This window comes from Rhinichthys klamathensis, unplaced genomic scaffold (genome assembly GCF_029890125.1).
Source record: "Rhinichthys klamathensis goyatoka isolate OS25496 unplaced genomic scaffold, OSU_Roscu_1.1 h1tg000631l_1, whole genome shotgun sequence".
NCBI lineage: Eukaryota > Metazoa > Chordata > Actinopteri > Cypriniformes > Leuciscidae > Rhinichthys > Rhinichthys klamathensis.
Genome location: NW_026607078.1, coordinates 935,091 through 951,617, shown reverse-complemented (window position 1 = coordinate 951,617; position 16,527 = coordinate 935,091). Strand labels below are relative to the sequence as shown.

The 16,527-nt window shown below is 39.1% G+C and overlaps 2 protein-coding genes across 3 annotated transcripts in view; one reads left to right on the top strand and one right to left on the bottom strand.

Annotated features, from left to right (window-relative positions):
- acin1a (apoptotic chromatin condensation inducer 1a) overlaps nucleotides 1–14,585 on the bottom strand; it is a 35,018-nt gene extending 20,433 nt beyond the window's left edge. The window contains exons 1-4 of one of the 2 annotated variants that reach the window (XM_056241164.1): nucleotides 14,380–14,585; nucleotides 6,773–6,838; nucleotides 6,542–6,653; nucleotides 130–188 (exon numbers count right to left, since the gene is read on the bottom strand). In XM_056241164.1, coding sequence (XP_056097139.1) covers nucleotides 130–188; nucleotides 6,542–6,653; nucleotides 6,773–6,838; nucleotides 14,380–14,517 — 375 coding nt within the window. In that variant the 5' untranslated portion in view covers nucleotides 14,518–14,585. The remainder of the gene's footprint in view (nucleotides 1–129; nucleotides 189–6,541; nucleotides 6,654–6,772; nucleotides 6,839–14,379) is intronic. The other variant, XM_056241163.1, reaches the window with a different exon arrangement.
- A 394-nt stretch (nucleotides 14,586–14,979) lies between these two features.
- Nucleotides 14,980–16,190, top strand: cunh14orf119 (chromosome unknown C14orf119 homolog). The gene is made up of 3 exons (XM_056241132.1): nucleotides 14,980–15,126; nucleotides 15,493–15,911; nucleotides 16,005–16,190. Exons 2-3 carry the CDS (start codon nucleotides 15,495–15,497, stop codon nucleotides 16,176–16,178), a joined length of 591 nt encoding a protein of 196 aa, XP_056097107.1. The 5' UTR covers nucleotides 14,980–15,126; nucleotides 15,493–15,494; the 3' UTR covers nucleotides 16,179–16,190.
- Nucleotides 16,191–16,527: the final 337 nt, after the last annotated feature.

Genomic DNA, 16,527 nt, shown 5'->3' with positions numbered 1-16,527 from the left:
ACAAATGTCCAAAAAAATAACATTTTTCCTTACCTTGCTTGACTACAAACAAAATATTAATTTTGTAAGAATTCATGGTCCAAACTTGAGCAAACACTGTAGAAGCAGAGGATTGATAAAATTTCTAACCTGGTTAGGGGCAGTACAGATACTGTCATTGGCCTCTGTGTGGTCTTCATGGTCTGTTCCTAAAAAATAATCAATAAATAATGAAGTCTAAATAATTAATGACTTGAATCAAATGATAATAGACATGTCCACAGCCATTTCAGGTATAAACAGTACATTTATTGAAATAAAATGTTTTAGGAAATTTTCAATCATTTAAAATAGGGGTGGGCGATATCTCGATATTTAAAATATATCGAGATATTTTTTAAACACGATATGGATTTTGACATATCGTTTATATCGATATATTGTTTATATTTAATCCTGATTTCGCCACTTTGCTTGTTTGCCTTCTCTGTGCTGTGCTCGCCCCCGCCTCCTTGCTTTTGTTCCCCCTCACCTCGCGTGTTGTCTCATTCAACAATTGTCTCATCCGCAACCAGCCCGGAGGCTACAGAACTCCGAGTGTGTCTGCGCGCGAGCGACAGAGCACGAGAGAAACCGAGTGTGAGCATTAATTGCATTAGTAAATTGGTAGCCTACATACTACAATATATAATTACTATATAAGAGGCATGGAAGTTCGATTAATGGACTCCAGTAATCAGAAGGCTACTACAAACGTCTTGTTTTAAACTATTGCAGGGCTCGAATTTCGGCGCGGGTATTGCCCATAAGTCTAATCATTCCCGCAGGTCTCCCATTTATAATGCGGGAAATTCCCGCAATCGTAATCCACACAGATTATAAAATCAAATCATTCTTTTAACAACTATCTGCCAGACGCAATTTCACAAACAGCGTGAGTGTTCAGCGGTGCCGCTTCTTTCTCGTCTCTCATAATGTGTTGTGCAAGGCAAGCATCAAGAGCTGCGGCGATAAAACACACTCGCGTTTAGGAGTCGGGACATGATGGATATTCACTCGCACAATCGGGCCAGCAGTGCATCGTGACTGAAGTTTACCATTTGCACGTCTTTTTAAGTCTTACCAGTTTAAACATTCCAGCGATTTTAAACTAATCAGTGCTCGCGCGCTCTCTGAGAGATTATTTTCTATGCGCACATTCATAGAAAATCCGCCTTAAGAACAGCTGGCCAGTAACAAAAGTTATTTTTCGCGGATTATATTGCTTTAACACGCTAAATTGTCAATTTCGGTCGTCGTGAGTATACTCTAAACATAGTCGGTTTTGTCTTTAATAAGCATAAAACGCATGCCAGTATAATGAACACAGGATCCGTGCACTACCTCTTAAAGGTAGTTTTGTCAATACAACAAAAGATAGCTTTAAGTTAAAGGAATCAGGATTAATAACCTATGTATTTAATTTATGCAGGACTAAAATACTACTCAGTGTTATTTTCCATTTGATTACTTTATTCAGTTTCTGTATATGAATCACGTGATTAATAATGATGACGAAATTCAGGCCCTGTGTTTAATTTTTCTCATTTGGTTACATTCTGTTTTGGAAAATTAATTTTCTATTGATTGTAGGCCTATATTTTGAGTTGTATTCACATCCATTTTCCTGTAAAGATATCGAGATATATATCGAATATCGAGATATAGCAAAATATATCGAGATATATTTTTTGCTCCATATCGCCCAGCCCTAATTTAAAATGTATTACAGAAAAAAATAGAAATAAAATTACAAAGTGAACAAAGTTACTGTGCACAGATTTAATTTATTGGTAAATACAAAATTATAATTTCCCATCATTTCATATGAAGAAGATATAAATTGAATTATTATATCTAAATACTACATCACTCCAAATTTTTAAAAGTGGTAAAAAAATAAAATAAATTATAATATTACCGGTATATATATATGGCATAAACACTATCCGAATCACTGACTTGAGCTTTAATATATTTTTTCCATGAATGTGTATTAAATAATTCCCAATAGTATATTCTCTTAATTCCATAGCTTTTATCTTGGTTGCACTGATTCCAGTAGTGTATGTTTATGTTAGAGCTTTTATCCAATCATATTTCAGCCATCATGTGTTGTGTTCAAAGAAATATGCCTTGAGGCCTTCAAAATCGATAGTGCGGGCACCTGTAGCTTAAAATGAATAGCAATGAAACTGTTGCTTTAACGTTTAACCAATCAGATAATCAGTCAGATTTAATCAGCCAATCAGATATCGATTTGACTGCAACGGTGCCATCTAGCAGGTGTACAATAACGGTTGGCATTTGATTGATGGTCCGAGCACGTACTATTACTAGTAGTCAGAGCTAGCTAACCGCATCTGTAGCGAACTGCATAAACTAAAATATATTCCTGTAGATTTAATAGTTTCTCTCCCTCATCGACCCCCAGCAGTTTCAAACCTACTGGGAAAAAAAATCCCTTATTCAGCCTTATCCAGCTTAACGCAGTCACGAAACTTTATTCGATCTGTCCGGGTAAAAACAGAATTAACTGACTGTAATGTATGCCATGTCTGATTTTGAAGGCTGATCTCATTGATTTCCTTCAAAAAATCTGGGTGAGAGCATGGGGCAGCTGTACACAGGGATGGATTACGGCGATGATGTGCCCTGGGCAGAGACGTCTCAAAGGCCCCCTTTCGCCACATTTGTTGACATTTGTTTTTTTACGTTTTGCTAAATCGTACATATTTTACGATTCGCCCAATTCGTATGAATTCATTCTGGGCACAGTATGCAATACCTGCTCTTTCTCTCTCATCTCCATCTCCTTTCTTTCTTCTCTCAGTCTCTTTATCTTGACCTGTATATTATCTTCCCTTCCCAAAGCTGAGCTTTGATTGATACAGTCTTTGCAAACTGATTATTTTTGTTGGTCGCTTAAAACTTCTATCTTAAAGCAACACCAAGCAACTTTTCCTCTGCGGTCGCCCTACACGTTGGAAACGGAATTGTCCATTACTGCTGTCGTAAATAATTTAGCCTACCGCATCCTACTGTCGCACGCACGCACATGCTCTCTGTTTATCCAGCACCGGTTTTGGAATCGACAATGGCCACAGACAAGGTAGAGAATGATGCATGATTTTATGAAAGTATGATGTAACGCTTGCCGTAAAGCAAGTCAAATTTGTAGTTTTCTTATGTCTCATTCAGACTACAGAAATGCGACCCGATCTGGCAATCTTACATAGCGTGGATATATCAGATAAAGGACCGCAAAGCGGTGGCATAAGTGCATTTCACCATGTCACAACTTGATGAACCACTGAAACGATTTTGAAAACATTATTTTAAGGTAAAAATTCTTACTTAGTGTTGCTTTAAAAGAGCTGTTTTGTCTCTTATCTCGCACTGTATGACCTTTAACTGAAGCGTGAAGCGCGTTGCGCTGGAATTCGCACTCGGCTCACGCTTCTGTGAACATAAAACCTGCCTACTGCGATTTGATTGGTCATCTGGTCACTCGGTCGGGTGTTTGAGTGCTGAAGCAGCTCAGATGAGAAGGTCAGTTATCGTTATCGTCGTTTGATTATCGTAAGAAAGCTGGAGATTGTTGATAGCTTTTGCAATGGGCTCTATGCACGGCGGTATTTCCGGTGAAGATCTAAGGATGCTGGATTACTTCCGCCGATCGTAGAGTCCAATGCTATACCGAGAATTTATATTGGTTTTTATACTCTATTGCTATACTAAAGAAACGTTAGTCACAAAAACAGACAAAACAGACACTCCTCATTTTGTTTATGCTTCTGTGTTTATTATATTAAATAAACATAACTATATATAAAATTACATCTAAACGTATTAAAGTTTCGTTTCAAAGACGAGAGGACAGTAAATTTTGAAGACTCTGCCATAATACCGTTTCCTCGGTTTTCCTCCGCTTTAAATCTCCCCAACCGGAAACGCACGAGCATCCTTGCGTCAAACGCGGAAGTTATGCGTGCATATAGCCCATTGACCTTCTCTTTGTTTTTCCTTTTTTTGCTTTCTTTTCATTGATCCACTTGGTTGTGGTTTTAAACTCATTTTTGTTTTGTTTTCGAGTAACCATCTTCTACGCGTGACTATATAACACAATGATTTTCACTCGCCTCTAGATGTCCCTCTCAACAGCGCAGCAATACAATTATTTATTTGATTTATTTACCAGTTAAAGGGGTCATATAATGGTACATGCACTTTTACAAGTTGATTGTACTGAAATGTGTGTTGGCAGTGCCTGAACACAACCATCATATAATGATAAAAATCCATCCATTGTTTTTGTTTTAATCTCCTTATATGTTTTTCCCTGTCTCAAATCGAGCCGTTCGACCGTGTGACGTCACACGGTCGGACGCCCCCCCCACGATTGTTGTTTGACAGCAGCGTTTCAACACAGACCCGCCCTGAGCGAGCTGTCAACATAGTCCGTTATTGTTGATACGCTGGAGCAGAATGGCATCTAAGCGATTGTGGTGTTCTGTTCTTGGGTGTAATAACGAACAGTCATTTTGATGTTCCTAAATCCGAACCGCTGAAGACACAGTGGCTGAGTTTTGTTTTCGAAGGGAATATTCCCCACGATCAACGTCCCTGCTTTTATGTTTGCGCGAATCATTTCTCACCAGACTGCTTTATAAACGAGGGTCAGTATAAAGCTGGTTTTGCTAAGAAGCTGCTCCTGAAAAAAGAATCGGTAACAACTATTTATGTTCCCTCTGCACCTCCAGAAGTAAGTGTAAAGTTTCATTAACCTTTATATTAATCTTTGCAAATCGCGAAAAAAAGTTTCATGACCATTAGTTGTAACGTCAATGTCGGTCAATGAACTAACGTATCAGTAAACACATAGCGTTCGTATCTCACTACTCTACCCTGCCAGTGCATACAAAAATAGATCAAAGTGACATTACGTTAACCAACCATTCAGAAACGTCCTGTTCAAGCCTTAATTGTCAAACTTCTTTGCGGCCGTCATCTTGTTCCGGGTGCGACTCCGGTTCAAACTGATACGGTTGCACAGATGTGTCCTCAGACTCCCGCTGCCATTCTTTCTCCAAAATATACCCTCAACTGTTGTCAAGGCAACACTCCACGTGCGTTGTCAAAACGCCCGCAGAACAGAGGGGCGGAGTGAGCGAAGCTCATTATCATTTAAAGGCATATGCACTGAAACGGCGTGCTGAAAACAGAGCTGTTTTTGACCGGGTAAAATTCGTTTTTTCTTACAATACTAATGAGAATTTTTAATAAAAGTATATTACAAAGTTTTCATTTAGACCCTAAACATTCATAATAACTTGTACAGAAATGGCATTATATGACTACTTTAATATTTTGCAACTGCAAAAAAATAATCACATTATTCCACAATATTCAACACAATTTTACTGAAAAATAAAAATAAATAAATAATAATAATTATTTGAAAAGAATATAATTTGACAGGGCCCCCTGCTGGCCCAGTGCCCCGGGCAAGTGCCCAGTAGACCCGTGCGTTAATCCGTATGTAGCCTGTGTCCACTGCTTCTGTCGAGCGGACATTCTCTCAGCCCTAAAGTGAATTAAAACTTATGCCAGAAATACGACGGGACAGACTCGACTTTCAGTATTAGCCTCGATAGAAAAGACTTCTTGTTGGAACTGAAACGCACAGATAACCTGTACAACAGAGTAATTGAAGTCTTCTTGAGAAAGGAAATCAGGATGGATTTTGTGTAAAAAATAATCAGTAGTTTTGGTGAGTATAATGCTTATTTTTGTCCCCGTTTTTTCCGTGCTGAATATGATTTTCTTCTTAATTTTTCTTGTAAATTTATGATCGAATCTTTTTTTTTCAAACATTCATACTATTGTAACGTCTGAAGAATGACAGACAAGGGAGGCTCCGTTTCTGAACTTTTTAATCGGAACGCAAGAACAACTGAACGCAAGAACAACTGAACGCAAGAACAACTGAACGCAAGAACAACTGAACGCAAGAACAACTGAACGCAAGAACAACTGAACGCAAGAACAACTGAACGCAAGAACAACTGAACGCAAGAACAACTGTACACAAACGCACCAGCCTGGTCTCTCTCTACCCGGCCTTTTCCGAACTCACCACATCAACCCTATAATTGCCGGTGCAAAATAAAACAGCAATTTCACAACAGTTATAAAGAGTCATGCACTACACTATTAAAAGCCTATTAAGATTAAGAGGTGGAATTAATTCAGGTAGGACACCACTGAAGGCCTAGGTGTGTCCACATCACTATAAAATACCAAAATGTTCTGCATATTAACAAAAGCTACATGTTAGCATATGTTGAATGTACTTGTACATTTTAGATTCAACAGTGTTTCTATAGTTCACCTTCACCTTTATTTATACGATGATGCAGCATTTGTGTTGGCTAACATCATTATTATACACATTCAACTTAAACACGCACACACTGATACAATTTAAGTTTGTTAGCGTTATTTGGTTTCAGATACTTACCATCAGTTTCAGCTGCCTCTCGTGCCTCTCTCTCCAATCGCTGCCTGAGAAGCTCTTGCTGTTTGGCCAGGTACTGTTTAATGAAGCTGTTCTGACTCATTTCCTCCCCAATCTAAACAAACACACATGTAATACAAAATGGTACGGTTGTTAAAGTGCAGTTAAGTCATCCACACAAGAACAAACAGTAACATGCTTATTTCTACTGTAAAACATCTCAGTTTGGCTCACCCGGGAGTTAGGCTGCAGGCCAATGTGATGAGTGGAGGTTTTCTGAAGGTTCTCCAACATAAGAGCCTGTTGCACATGCAGAATGACAAACATTTTATTATCTATACTACATACACTTTGCACAAGTATAAGTAAACAATAGAGCTGATTATATTTCTTAACTTCATGGACACATACAGAAGAGGCCAAAGGTGATGTATGAAGGGGTTATTTGCTTTCAATAACCCTTCAAGTGTGCATAAACCATCAAAATTGTGTTATTTTTTATTAGACAACAATTAGGGGGTTAGACTTTTTTTATTACATTTATCTCACCAAAATGTTTGCTCACTCATTGCGTTTTTACAATGGGGTGATTTTGTTGTTAAGAGTTTACACTAGGAGGAAGCTTAATTTCAATCTTTGAATTAAATTGAAAAAAGTAGCACAAATAAATACAATAGAATAAAGATACAAATAAAGAAAATGTTTTTGGATAGGTCTAACTAGTATTCAGAAATACTTCAGAAACTGAATAAAGTAATCAAATGTAAAATAACACTGGATAGTCTTTAGTCCTGACTAAATTAAATACATAGGCTATTAATCCTGATTCCTTAAAATTAAAGCTATCTTTTGCTGTTTTGACAACAAAATTAATGACACACATATATTAGGCTGCTATCACAATAAGAGCTAGGCCTAGTGCAAGGATCCATTACTGGTTTCATTATACTGTCACATGCGTTTTATGCTTATTTAAAGCTCCTGTAGGTAACTTTTGAAAACATGTATTTGCTAAAACTGTCATTATGTCCTGACAGTAGAATATGAGACAGATAATCTGTGTAAAAATCAAGCTCCTCTGGCTCCTCCCAGTGGTCCTATTGCCATTTGCAAGAAATACACGGTCCCGGTCAGAAACAACCAATCAGAGCCAGGAGTGTCTTAGCAGTGTCAATCACGCTCGTGTACGCGCTGATCACACCCCTCTCTTGCACAGCGTGTTGCGCGAGCCGTCGTTCAAACTCAAGATTGCCGGCGTGCTGCAGCTGTGCTTATGACGGAGAAACAACCTGAACTGCCAATTCTCGAGTGACACCTGCTCATAAAACAAAGAGGTAAAAGGAAAAAGACTGATGACGATAAACAAGCGAAAAAGAAAGAATGACACCGAGCCCATTGACTCGGTGTCAAAACTCTAGCCGCATAACATGTAGATAAAATGTCACGCACTCTGCTAAGCAACAATTGAAACCTGCTAATTCACTGGCTTGTCATGTTGCTGAAATAATGTACTTGCACACCTTATCTAGCATTATATATCGCTAGAATAATTACTTACATACTGTAACGTTAGTTACCGTTATATTAACGTTATCTTACTAGCTATTTATAACTTATAGAAAGAGTGCAACGTTATAAAGTTACATGTAGGCTATTGGAAAATACATAATAATTTGAGGACCAAGTTTGTAGTCAAAGTATGGGCAGGCCATAGTCAATGTAAAGCATATTATTGACGTTTAGTCCCTATTAGTGAATGTGCCATATAACTTTTTATCCGCCGTTATGGGTGGCCCTGTTTACTAGCCTGCGCGTTCACGACAGGCTCCGCTGTGGAGGACGAGCTGTGGAGGGAGGGCTGTAGCGCAGCAGAGAGCAAGGCGGTGGGACCTGTAAGTTGTGCTTGTTCAAATTTTCAGGCTAAGTCAACGTTTTCTCAAAACTCCCTACTGCAGCTTTAAGACATAACCGACTGTTTACGAGGATACACACCAAGACTGGAATTTTGACATCATTTTGTACGTTTTTGACTTTTGTTACTTGCCAGCTGTTTGTGAGGCGGTTTTACTGTATGTATGGATGCAGAAAAAAAACCTCAGAGAGCGCGCAAGTACTGAATAGTTTAAAATCGCTTGAATGTTTAAACTGGTAAGACTTAAAGACATGCAAATGGTAAACTTTAGTGTCTAGTCTCGCCACCTGCAGCGCGCTTGACGCTTACCTTGTGCAACCTATTTTGAGAGACAGAGAGAGAAGACGCAGCACAGCTGAATCACTCACGCTGTTTGTGAAATTGCGTCTCGCAGAAAGTTTTAAAATTACTGATTTGTAGAGATGATGCACCGATTACAATTTTCAGGCCGATTCCGATTTTTCAGAGTTTGACCTGCCGATACCGATTTTAGCCGATACCGATTTCATTTTTTCTAACCACTTTACAGCACACACAAATAAATATTTTCTCTCTTTTCTTTAGTAGAACATTTTGCATTAGGGCTGTCACTTTTGTGGAAAAATCCTGATTGATTTTTGAGACATAAGTGTTCATTGAATCGATTGTAAAATCGATTTTCCATGTCTAAAGACGTTTCCATTTTCAACACCAAATACAGGCAAATCCACGGACACCTAACAGGCATTAGGACGAGCGTAAAGAGGCGCTTGAGACGCGCACACGTCGCAATATTTCTGATGATTTATTGGCGTGAAGTTTCGTGCACAATGATAAACAGGAGCGCAACATTCAGGGATTGAAATTAACACCCTCCGACCCGCCAAACGCGGGGTAAAAATGATCTTTGGCGGGAAACGCTGTCAAATCACGAGCCAATCTGGCGCGTGTTTACTCACTTTGCTGGGGAAGTTCGTGTAAGACAAATCTGCGCGGATTTAGCGCATATACGCAACTCGTGAGTCCTCATGATATATTAAATACAGCGTATTGCACAGAATCTGCGCATTTCTGGCTTACTTGAACACACACACGTCACTAAGCAACAAATAACGGCGCGCTTGTTCACTTGCATTGAAGTAATAGCGAATTTGGTTAACAGAAAAGACATTGTTATTTTCCAGCATCCTACATGTTCTGATACTGTATTGATCTGTCCATCTAAAACACATTTTTGGTAAAAAAAAACAAAGGCCTTAAAAATCGATTCCCTATTTTCGTTTTCGAAACTTGTGTTGGTTGGTCCGATCGATTGTGCAATCGATTTTCAAACGTAAGGTGACAGCCCTATTTTGCATAGAACATTTTCGCTATAAAATAGGACTATATAAATTACTCCTGGTGTGGGAAATTCACACACATCTAAAGTGTATGGAAGAACCATTTCCTTCTTTTCACATCCAATATCAAACTAAAAAAATGTGTTCATTTCAAAAAGAAAATTAATTTTCTTTTCTGACATATACTTCAGTTCTTGTTAAAACACGCCAGACATGCAAATTCTGTGCATTTTGGGCACTTTTGTGTGAAATCATATTTATTTTGTCCATCAAAAGTGTGCTTTCACTTTAATTGAGCGTGAGCAGTGCAGCAAAAATAGACTCTGCGCCGAAATCCGCTGCACCCGCTCGACGCTCACGCGCTGCTCCTGGTCCCGGTGTGAATGCACTCATTGATTTACATGCACGCTGGAAATAATACGCACTGCTCACGTTTGCGGTGTGAAACGGCCGTAATTCACGAGGTTTCCTACATGCGCGTTCCGTGTGCACGTGTGATGCTGATGTTGCGCAATGTTAATCATGCGGCAGCCGAGTGCATTTGACCGGCATAAAATCGGCATATGTCAGACTGACCGGCCGGTCGCCGTTCATGGCCGATCACGTGAAAATCGGCCAATTCCGGTCACCAGCCGATCAATCGGTGCATCTCTACTGATTTGATTTTATAATCTGTGTGGATTCAATTACTCATTCAACCTACGTGTTAAAGAGAATTTCCTGCATTATAAGTCGGAGACTTGCGGAAATGATTAAAATTATGCGCAATACCCGCACCGAAATTCGAGCTCTGGAGATCGACCGATAATCGGTTTTACCGATATTTTGCCCATAATCGGGTATTGGTTTTGTAATATTGGATTCACCTATAAATGCCGCCATCTTGTGAGCGTTTTGAAAATTGAGTGCAAGAACTGAGGGGAAGATGAGTCAACAAGAGTGTTCGGAGGTAAAATAACTTGCCTCCCTTAATTATTAAACTTTATTTAACATAACTGCCCTTAATGCACAAACAAGATATGTCACATAAATGCTTGCTATGTAGCCTAGTTTAAACTTGGCGCTAAAAAAATAGAGACAAACTCACAGTCCTGTCCCAATAAAAACACAAGTTTCAATGAATTAAATAAAACAGCCATGAGTAAGTGCATGTTGGAAATAAAAGTGCTGAATTTAATTATCTCTGTTTGTCAATGCTCATCATTAGTCTCATGAAGTCGAGTTCATAGTGCCTTTCACTTACTGGCTTGAGGCTCGGAAATATTTATCACGATCCACTCGTTTAATACTCCTTAAATTATATTAATGTCTACTATATAACCTTTATATAGCTAATAAACATCTAAATAAATACAGCTCCCTGGAAATTAATTATCTCAGCGAGTGAAGTTCTGTGTAAACACAGATAAAAACAGCACTCTGTCAGCAGGTATTTTATCATCTATACCGACATTATTAATAATTCTTCTGATAACATGCCAGATCGAGATGGACTCGGTATAAATTGCGATGATGTATTCACTGTTTTGTTTATTTTTCTGACAATGTTTGCGTATTCCATCGATTATTCCAGCGTGTTCCATTCTCTTCGCTCTTAAGCCTATATATCAAACATAAACCTTTTAAAACTGTAGTTTAAAACGAATGCTTATATTTATGGGGAGTTGATAGACCCGTTTTTTTTTTTTTTTTTTTTACATGCTATATTCCATCCCTGTTTGTTTACCTGATCAAAGATTTTATTTTAAATAGTTTATTTTAGTGCACTTTTCAGACTCTTTTTATTTGTTTATTGATGCAGAAGTGTGTTTTTGTTTGTATGCAAGGAGGTAGTGAAATTTCAGAAATTACAGTATTTAAAGGGTTAGTTCGCCCATTTAAGACATGAAGTTGTATGCAATCCTTACCAGCACTATAGTGCATACACACTGACCCACTCTGTTGTCACCTCCCTGGTCAGAGTTCTGGCCGCTGGAAGTTTTTCAATAAAGTACTCCCGGTTATTTTCCGGGGCCACAAAACTGTGCGTTTTTACGTGAAAAAATTATTTGCGTTTCAAAGCTTGATTAATTTACCTCACAAAAAACACGCCGGTCAAAATTCATACTTCAGTTTTAATCGGCACTATTTTCGATCCATTTCTATCAATCCGCGCTGCTGTCAACGTCAACAGTGCGCACGTTCCGATCAGCTGTTGATAGCGCGACTCGCTGACAACATGTCTGACTGCGAAACTTCTGATGATGAAACCAATTTTAGCACAATGCCAGACGGATCAGATGATGAAAGTAATTTTAGCACAACGACAATGTTATTGATTGCAACACAAAACCTCAATTGTGTGTGTGTTCAATCAAATAGTTTTCTCAGCAAATTGTACCAATATCCCTATAGCTGTTTTTATATTAGACATCTTTTCACGTGTTTTATAATGGAGTCTAAACATCAGTTTAATCATAAAGTTAGTAAATAGAGCTTACCCGTGGTACTGGTACAGCAAAACTCTTTAATTTTCCTTTTCCTCCTTGGTTGGGGATCGTCTTCGCTGAAGTGAGCACTACACACACGAAAATCCTTTATTCTGGATATTTTAGCTCCCGCAGAGTAGCCGATGGCAACCAGCCAAAGCTGTCTCATAGTTATATTCGAAACAGGAAAACGATGGAATCTGAACTTTGATCCCGGCACAATTGTGGTCACAGCCTGGGAATTTACAAGTTCGCACCATTGTTAATTTAATACTTTTTACGTCGTTGTCAATCGATTGTGTAAACACTATGGAACAGCTGATCGGAACGCGTGATTTTTTTTTCCCAAACCACGAAATCCCGCCCTGCAGCCGATTTCATTGGTTTAGGTTACAGTGACGGGTAGGTTTAGGGATCAGTGTTTGGTGTAGTGCAGGGCGGGATTTCCGCTGAAGTGGTTTGGGAAAAAAAAAAAAATCACACGATCGGAACGTGTGCACTGTTGACGTTGACAGCAGCGCGGATTGATAGAAATGGATCGAAAATAGTGCCGATTAAAACTGAGGTGTGAATTTTGACCGGCGTGTTTTTTGTGTGGTAAATTAATCAAGCTTTGAAACGCAAATCATTTTTTTCACGTAAAAAGCACAGTTTTGTGGCCCCGGAAAATAACCGGGAGTACTTTATTGAAAAACTTCCAGCGGACAGAACTCTGACCAGGGAGGTGACAACAGAGTGGGTCAGTGTGTATGTACTATAGTGCTGGTAAGGATTGCATACAACTTCATGTCTTAAATGGGCGAACTAACCCTTTAAAAAGTGTTAAATAAAACAGTTTGTTCAGTTCAGTGCTGTTGTTATAATTGTCAAAAACAGAAATAAAACAAATATCAGTTCTGTAAACCGGGAACATAAACATACAAATAATTGGTATCTGAAAAAAATCAATATAGGTCGATATATGAAGGCTACTACAGCTACAAGTTTTATTTTACAATGCAAAAAAAAAAAATGCATAGAAAACAAAGCTCACATGAAAAAGCATACACGGACTACAAAATAATTAGTTATTAATAGTTCATTGGTTCTCTCTTGTCTTTGCATGTGTTCATAATTTATTTCTGTCAGCCTGGCCAAAAATTATGACCACACAATTTGGATTGTTTCATTGCATTATTACAAATGAAACAACTGACTCCAATCACAACTATGCAATATGCTTATAAGTACAAAATATTTTGCACATTTTTAATAATTTGTATGAGATGTCAATTTTATCTAGGCCGGGCATAACTGCTCATGTACAGTCAGTTAGTGGTCAAAAGTGATTATTCATGAATATTTGAGGGTTGTATGGATCAGAGCGTACGATCTAATAATAAAGGCAGTAAAAATACAAAAAGAAATCGTGTACTGATTCATTGATTGTTTACGGATTATTAATAAATCACGCACATAGATTTATTTACCTTTTTATTTCATCATACATCAAATAAGTAAGTGCACGAAATAAGATACTAAAGAATCCAATCAGGAAATTGACAGACAGACATGTTTACATCTGTTCAGTACTTAACAGTAACTTTCAGATCAAACTTCAAAGCAGCTGCTGCGCGCGGCACATCCATCAATCAATCAAATCCTCCCACCGACGCAAAGGAACTGCGATGCGAGTCCGACCCCAGTGTTTATTTCAGCAAATGCACATGATATTCAAGGGGTAAAACGTGTTTAATCTTACAAAAACTTAATATTTGAAGGACTTTTTAGTAAGCGCGCCCCCGTTAAATAACCCCCACCCCCCAACACCTTATGCACTAACAAAGCGCGAACCCGCCGACAACTTAAAAAAACCCACAGTTCACAGCCATCCAGAGACTTGTAAACACAACCGCATCGCCCTGAACCCTTTGCGACGTCTGCTCCATCCCAAAACTCACATGTATAGAAAATAAACGCCGCTTTTGCATGTCACACACATACACACAAACAAGCAACAGCGGGGGGGCATGATGACACACTACAAACTGCATGAGCACCCCAGCTAGTGCGCGCTAGCAGCTAGCGAGACCACCGACGCTCGGCCTCCGAATCACGGTCTTCGGACTCTGCGGAGCAGAGAAAACAGCAACTCCCACTTACCCCTTTGAGCCTCTTGATGAGAGCATTCTTCTGTCCGCTTTTCGGAAGCCCTCTCTCTTCCAATGCCGCTTTCAAATCCGCTACCCGGAGCGAATGGAGCGGCCTCCCGTCCAGAGTAACGTCTTCGAGGTCCGCCATCTTGATTCCCCTCGCTCGTTCTGTAGCTCGCGCGGACCGCAACGCCTTCCTCACCGACGTCAGCGCGCCACGAGCGCTTCCGGAAGAGGCGGGGTGGAAGCTCAGACAGAGAACATCAAAGTTGTTTGATGTTTACAAAGTAACAGGCAATATTCTTGTTACATAATTTTATTGTTTCTTGTGATTTCATTTTCCTTTTTAACATAAATCCATTAAGTCTAGTTGCGTTTATACTGTTTATTCTTGTTGTGTGCATCATCAATAAGATGTATGCTGACTGTCCTCCAATATTGCCGTCTTAATAACACATTGACCTTGTTAAGCATATTCTATATATATTGCAATATAAAGAATAGATGCAATTTCGGATCTTGAGATTTTGTGTATCACATATCATGGCCTAGTGAGGCGAAGTGCGTTTCACGAATAGGACATCACAACATGCACAGCCCCCTGGTGTCCGAGCGGTTTATTGAACAGAAGAACACATCGAGCGGCTCCGTTTGAGCTTCACGGCTCAATCGAGATTATTTACCCTCTAATTATTTCCGATTTTGAGAGTAACAACATGCTTTTTTGACCGAAGGTGACAAATCCAGCTAAGAAAAGGTGACGTTTTATTTAAAATGACACTCTGACTCAAGTAATGTTTTAAAACGGAGTTTACCCGTTTGTTTTGGTCAGCTAGCAATCTGACGTTAGCAAGCACAGTGTGTCTTAACAAGGAAGTGAATACAAGTGTAGCCTACTGCAGTCATGATGATACGATGCAAAGCTAACAGTTTTACGAAGCCTTTGAACCGATGTAATGATATATGTTAAATGCACGAAGGTGCCTTATTTAGGGTTTCAGTTTATGTATGAAGTTATGAAAATGCTCAACATTAAGGTAACCTGTGTTTCTTTTAACAATAGTTTTGTTTAGTACCATCAAAGTCAAGCCCGCTGAAATCCTCCTTTTTCTGACCTTATTAGAAATGGCTTGGTTCCACCAGGCTTTACAAGGCTCAGGCCAACCAGATGCATCCATGATGCTCCCTACAGTGGAAGATCTGTCCCATACACAGGTCTCTAAGCACACCATTACACAGTTAGGAATGTCTGATGGACAAGGTTGGTCCACCCATCCTCCAGTCTCCATCACAGACTTTCCTCCTGCCTCGGGAGGCATCGTCCCCCAACGTCTGGAAGCTCTGTCCTGCACGTCCCTCAACATGGGCTCCAGAGAAAACTCCCTGCCGCTGACTTTCGTGACGCTTCAGGAGCAACGATGTGTACTTGGTTGGTATTTTGGATGGAACGCTGTCCAGAAGCAACGATTTCTGGAAGATCTGATCTCAAAGGCAGTGCCTGGAAAGGTGTCTAGTTTATTAGACCAGCTCAACACACTACAGGTGTTTTATTTTTTCCATCCATCCATATCAAAAGATGCTTTGTAGGCAGATCTGTATGTTAACACGGGTATCCTCTTTGTCTCTTAATTTCAGGTGAATGATCGCCCACCTAACATTTTTGAATGCCAGTTAAGACTGTGGACTCAGTGGTTTGATTCATGGAGTGAAGAGGAGAGAAATGCCTTTTTGAACAGCTTAGAGGAAAAGGACCCAACCTTTGTTGCATACTTCTATAGCCGGGTTGCTGGAACAGCAGGCAGAGATTGAGGTCTTCATACAATGTTTTTTATTTGTTTGTCTTTTTCACTCTTCAAAATGTAACTGAAATCAAGTCTCCTATGGACTATTATACTGTTAAATGGGTTTTTTTTAAAAGCTGAGCTTGGTATGCATGTGACCATAGTTCAAGCACCATGTTTACTCTTAAAAAGTACATGTTTGGAAGCAAAAACCTGTTGTTGTTTTTCCCCTAAAATAAAAAAAATAATGTTTTTCATTTATGTTTCCTCTGTGTGGATTTGCTGCTTCAGACATTCAAGTTCAAAATGAACATTTTGTCATTGTTAACTCACTGTTATATTGTTCCAATCCTGTATGCATTTATTTCTTCTATGGA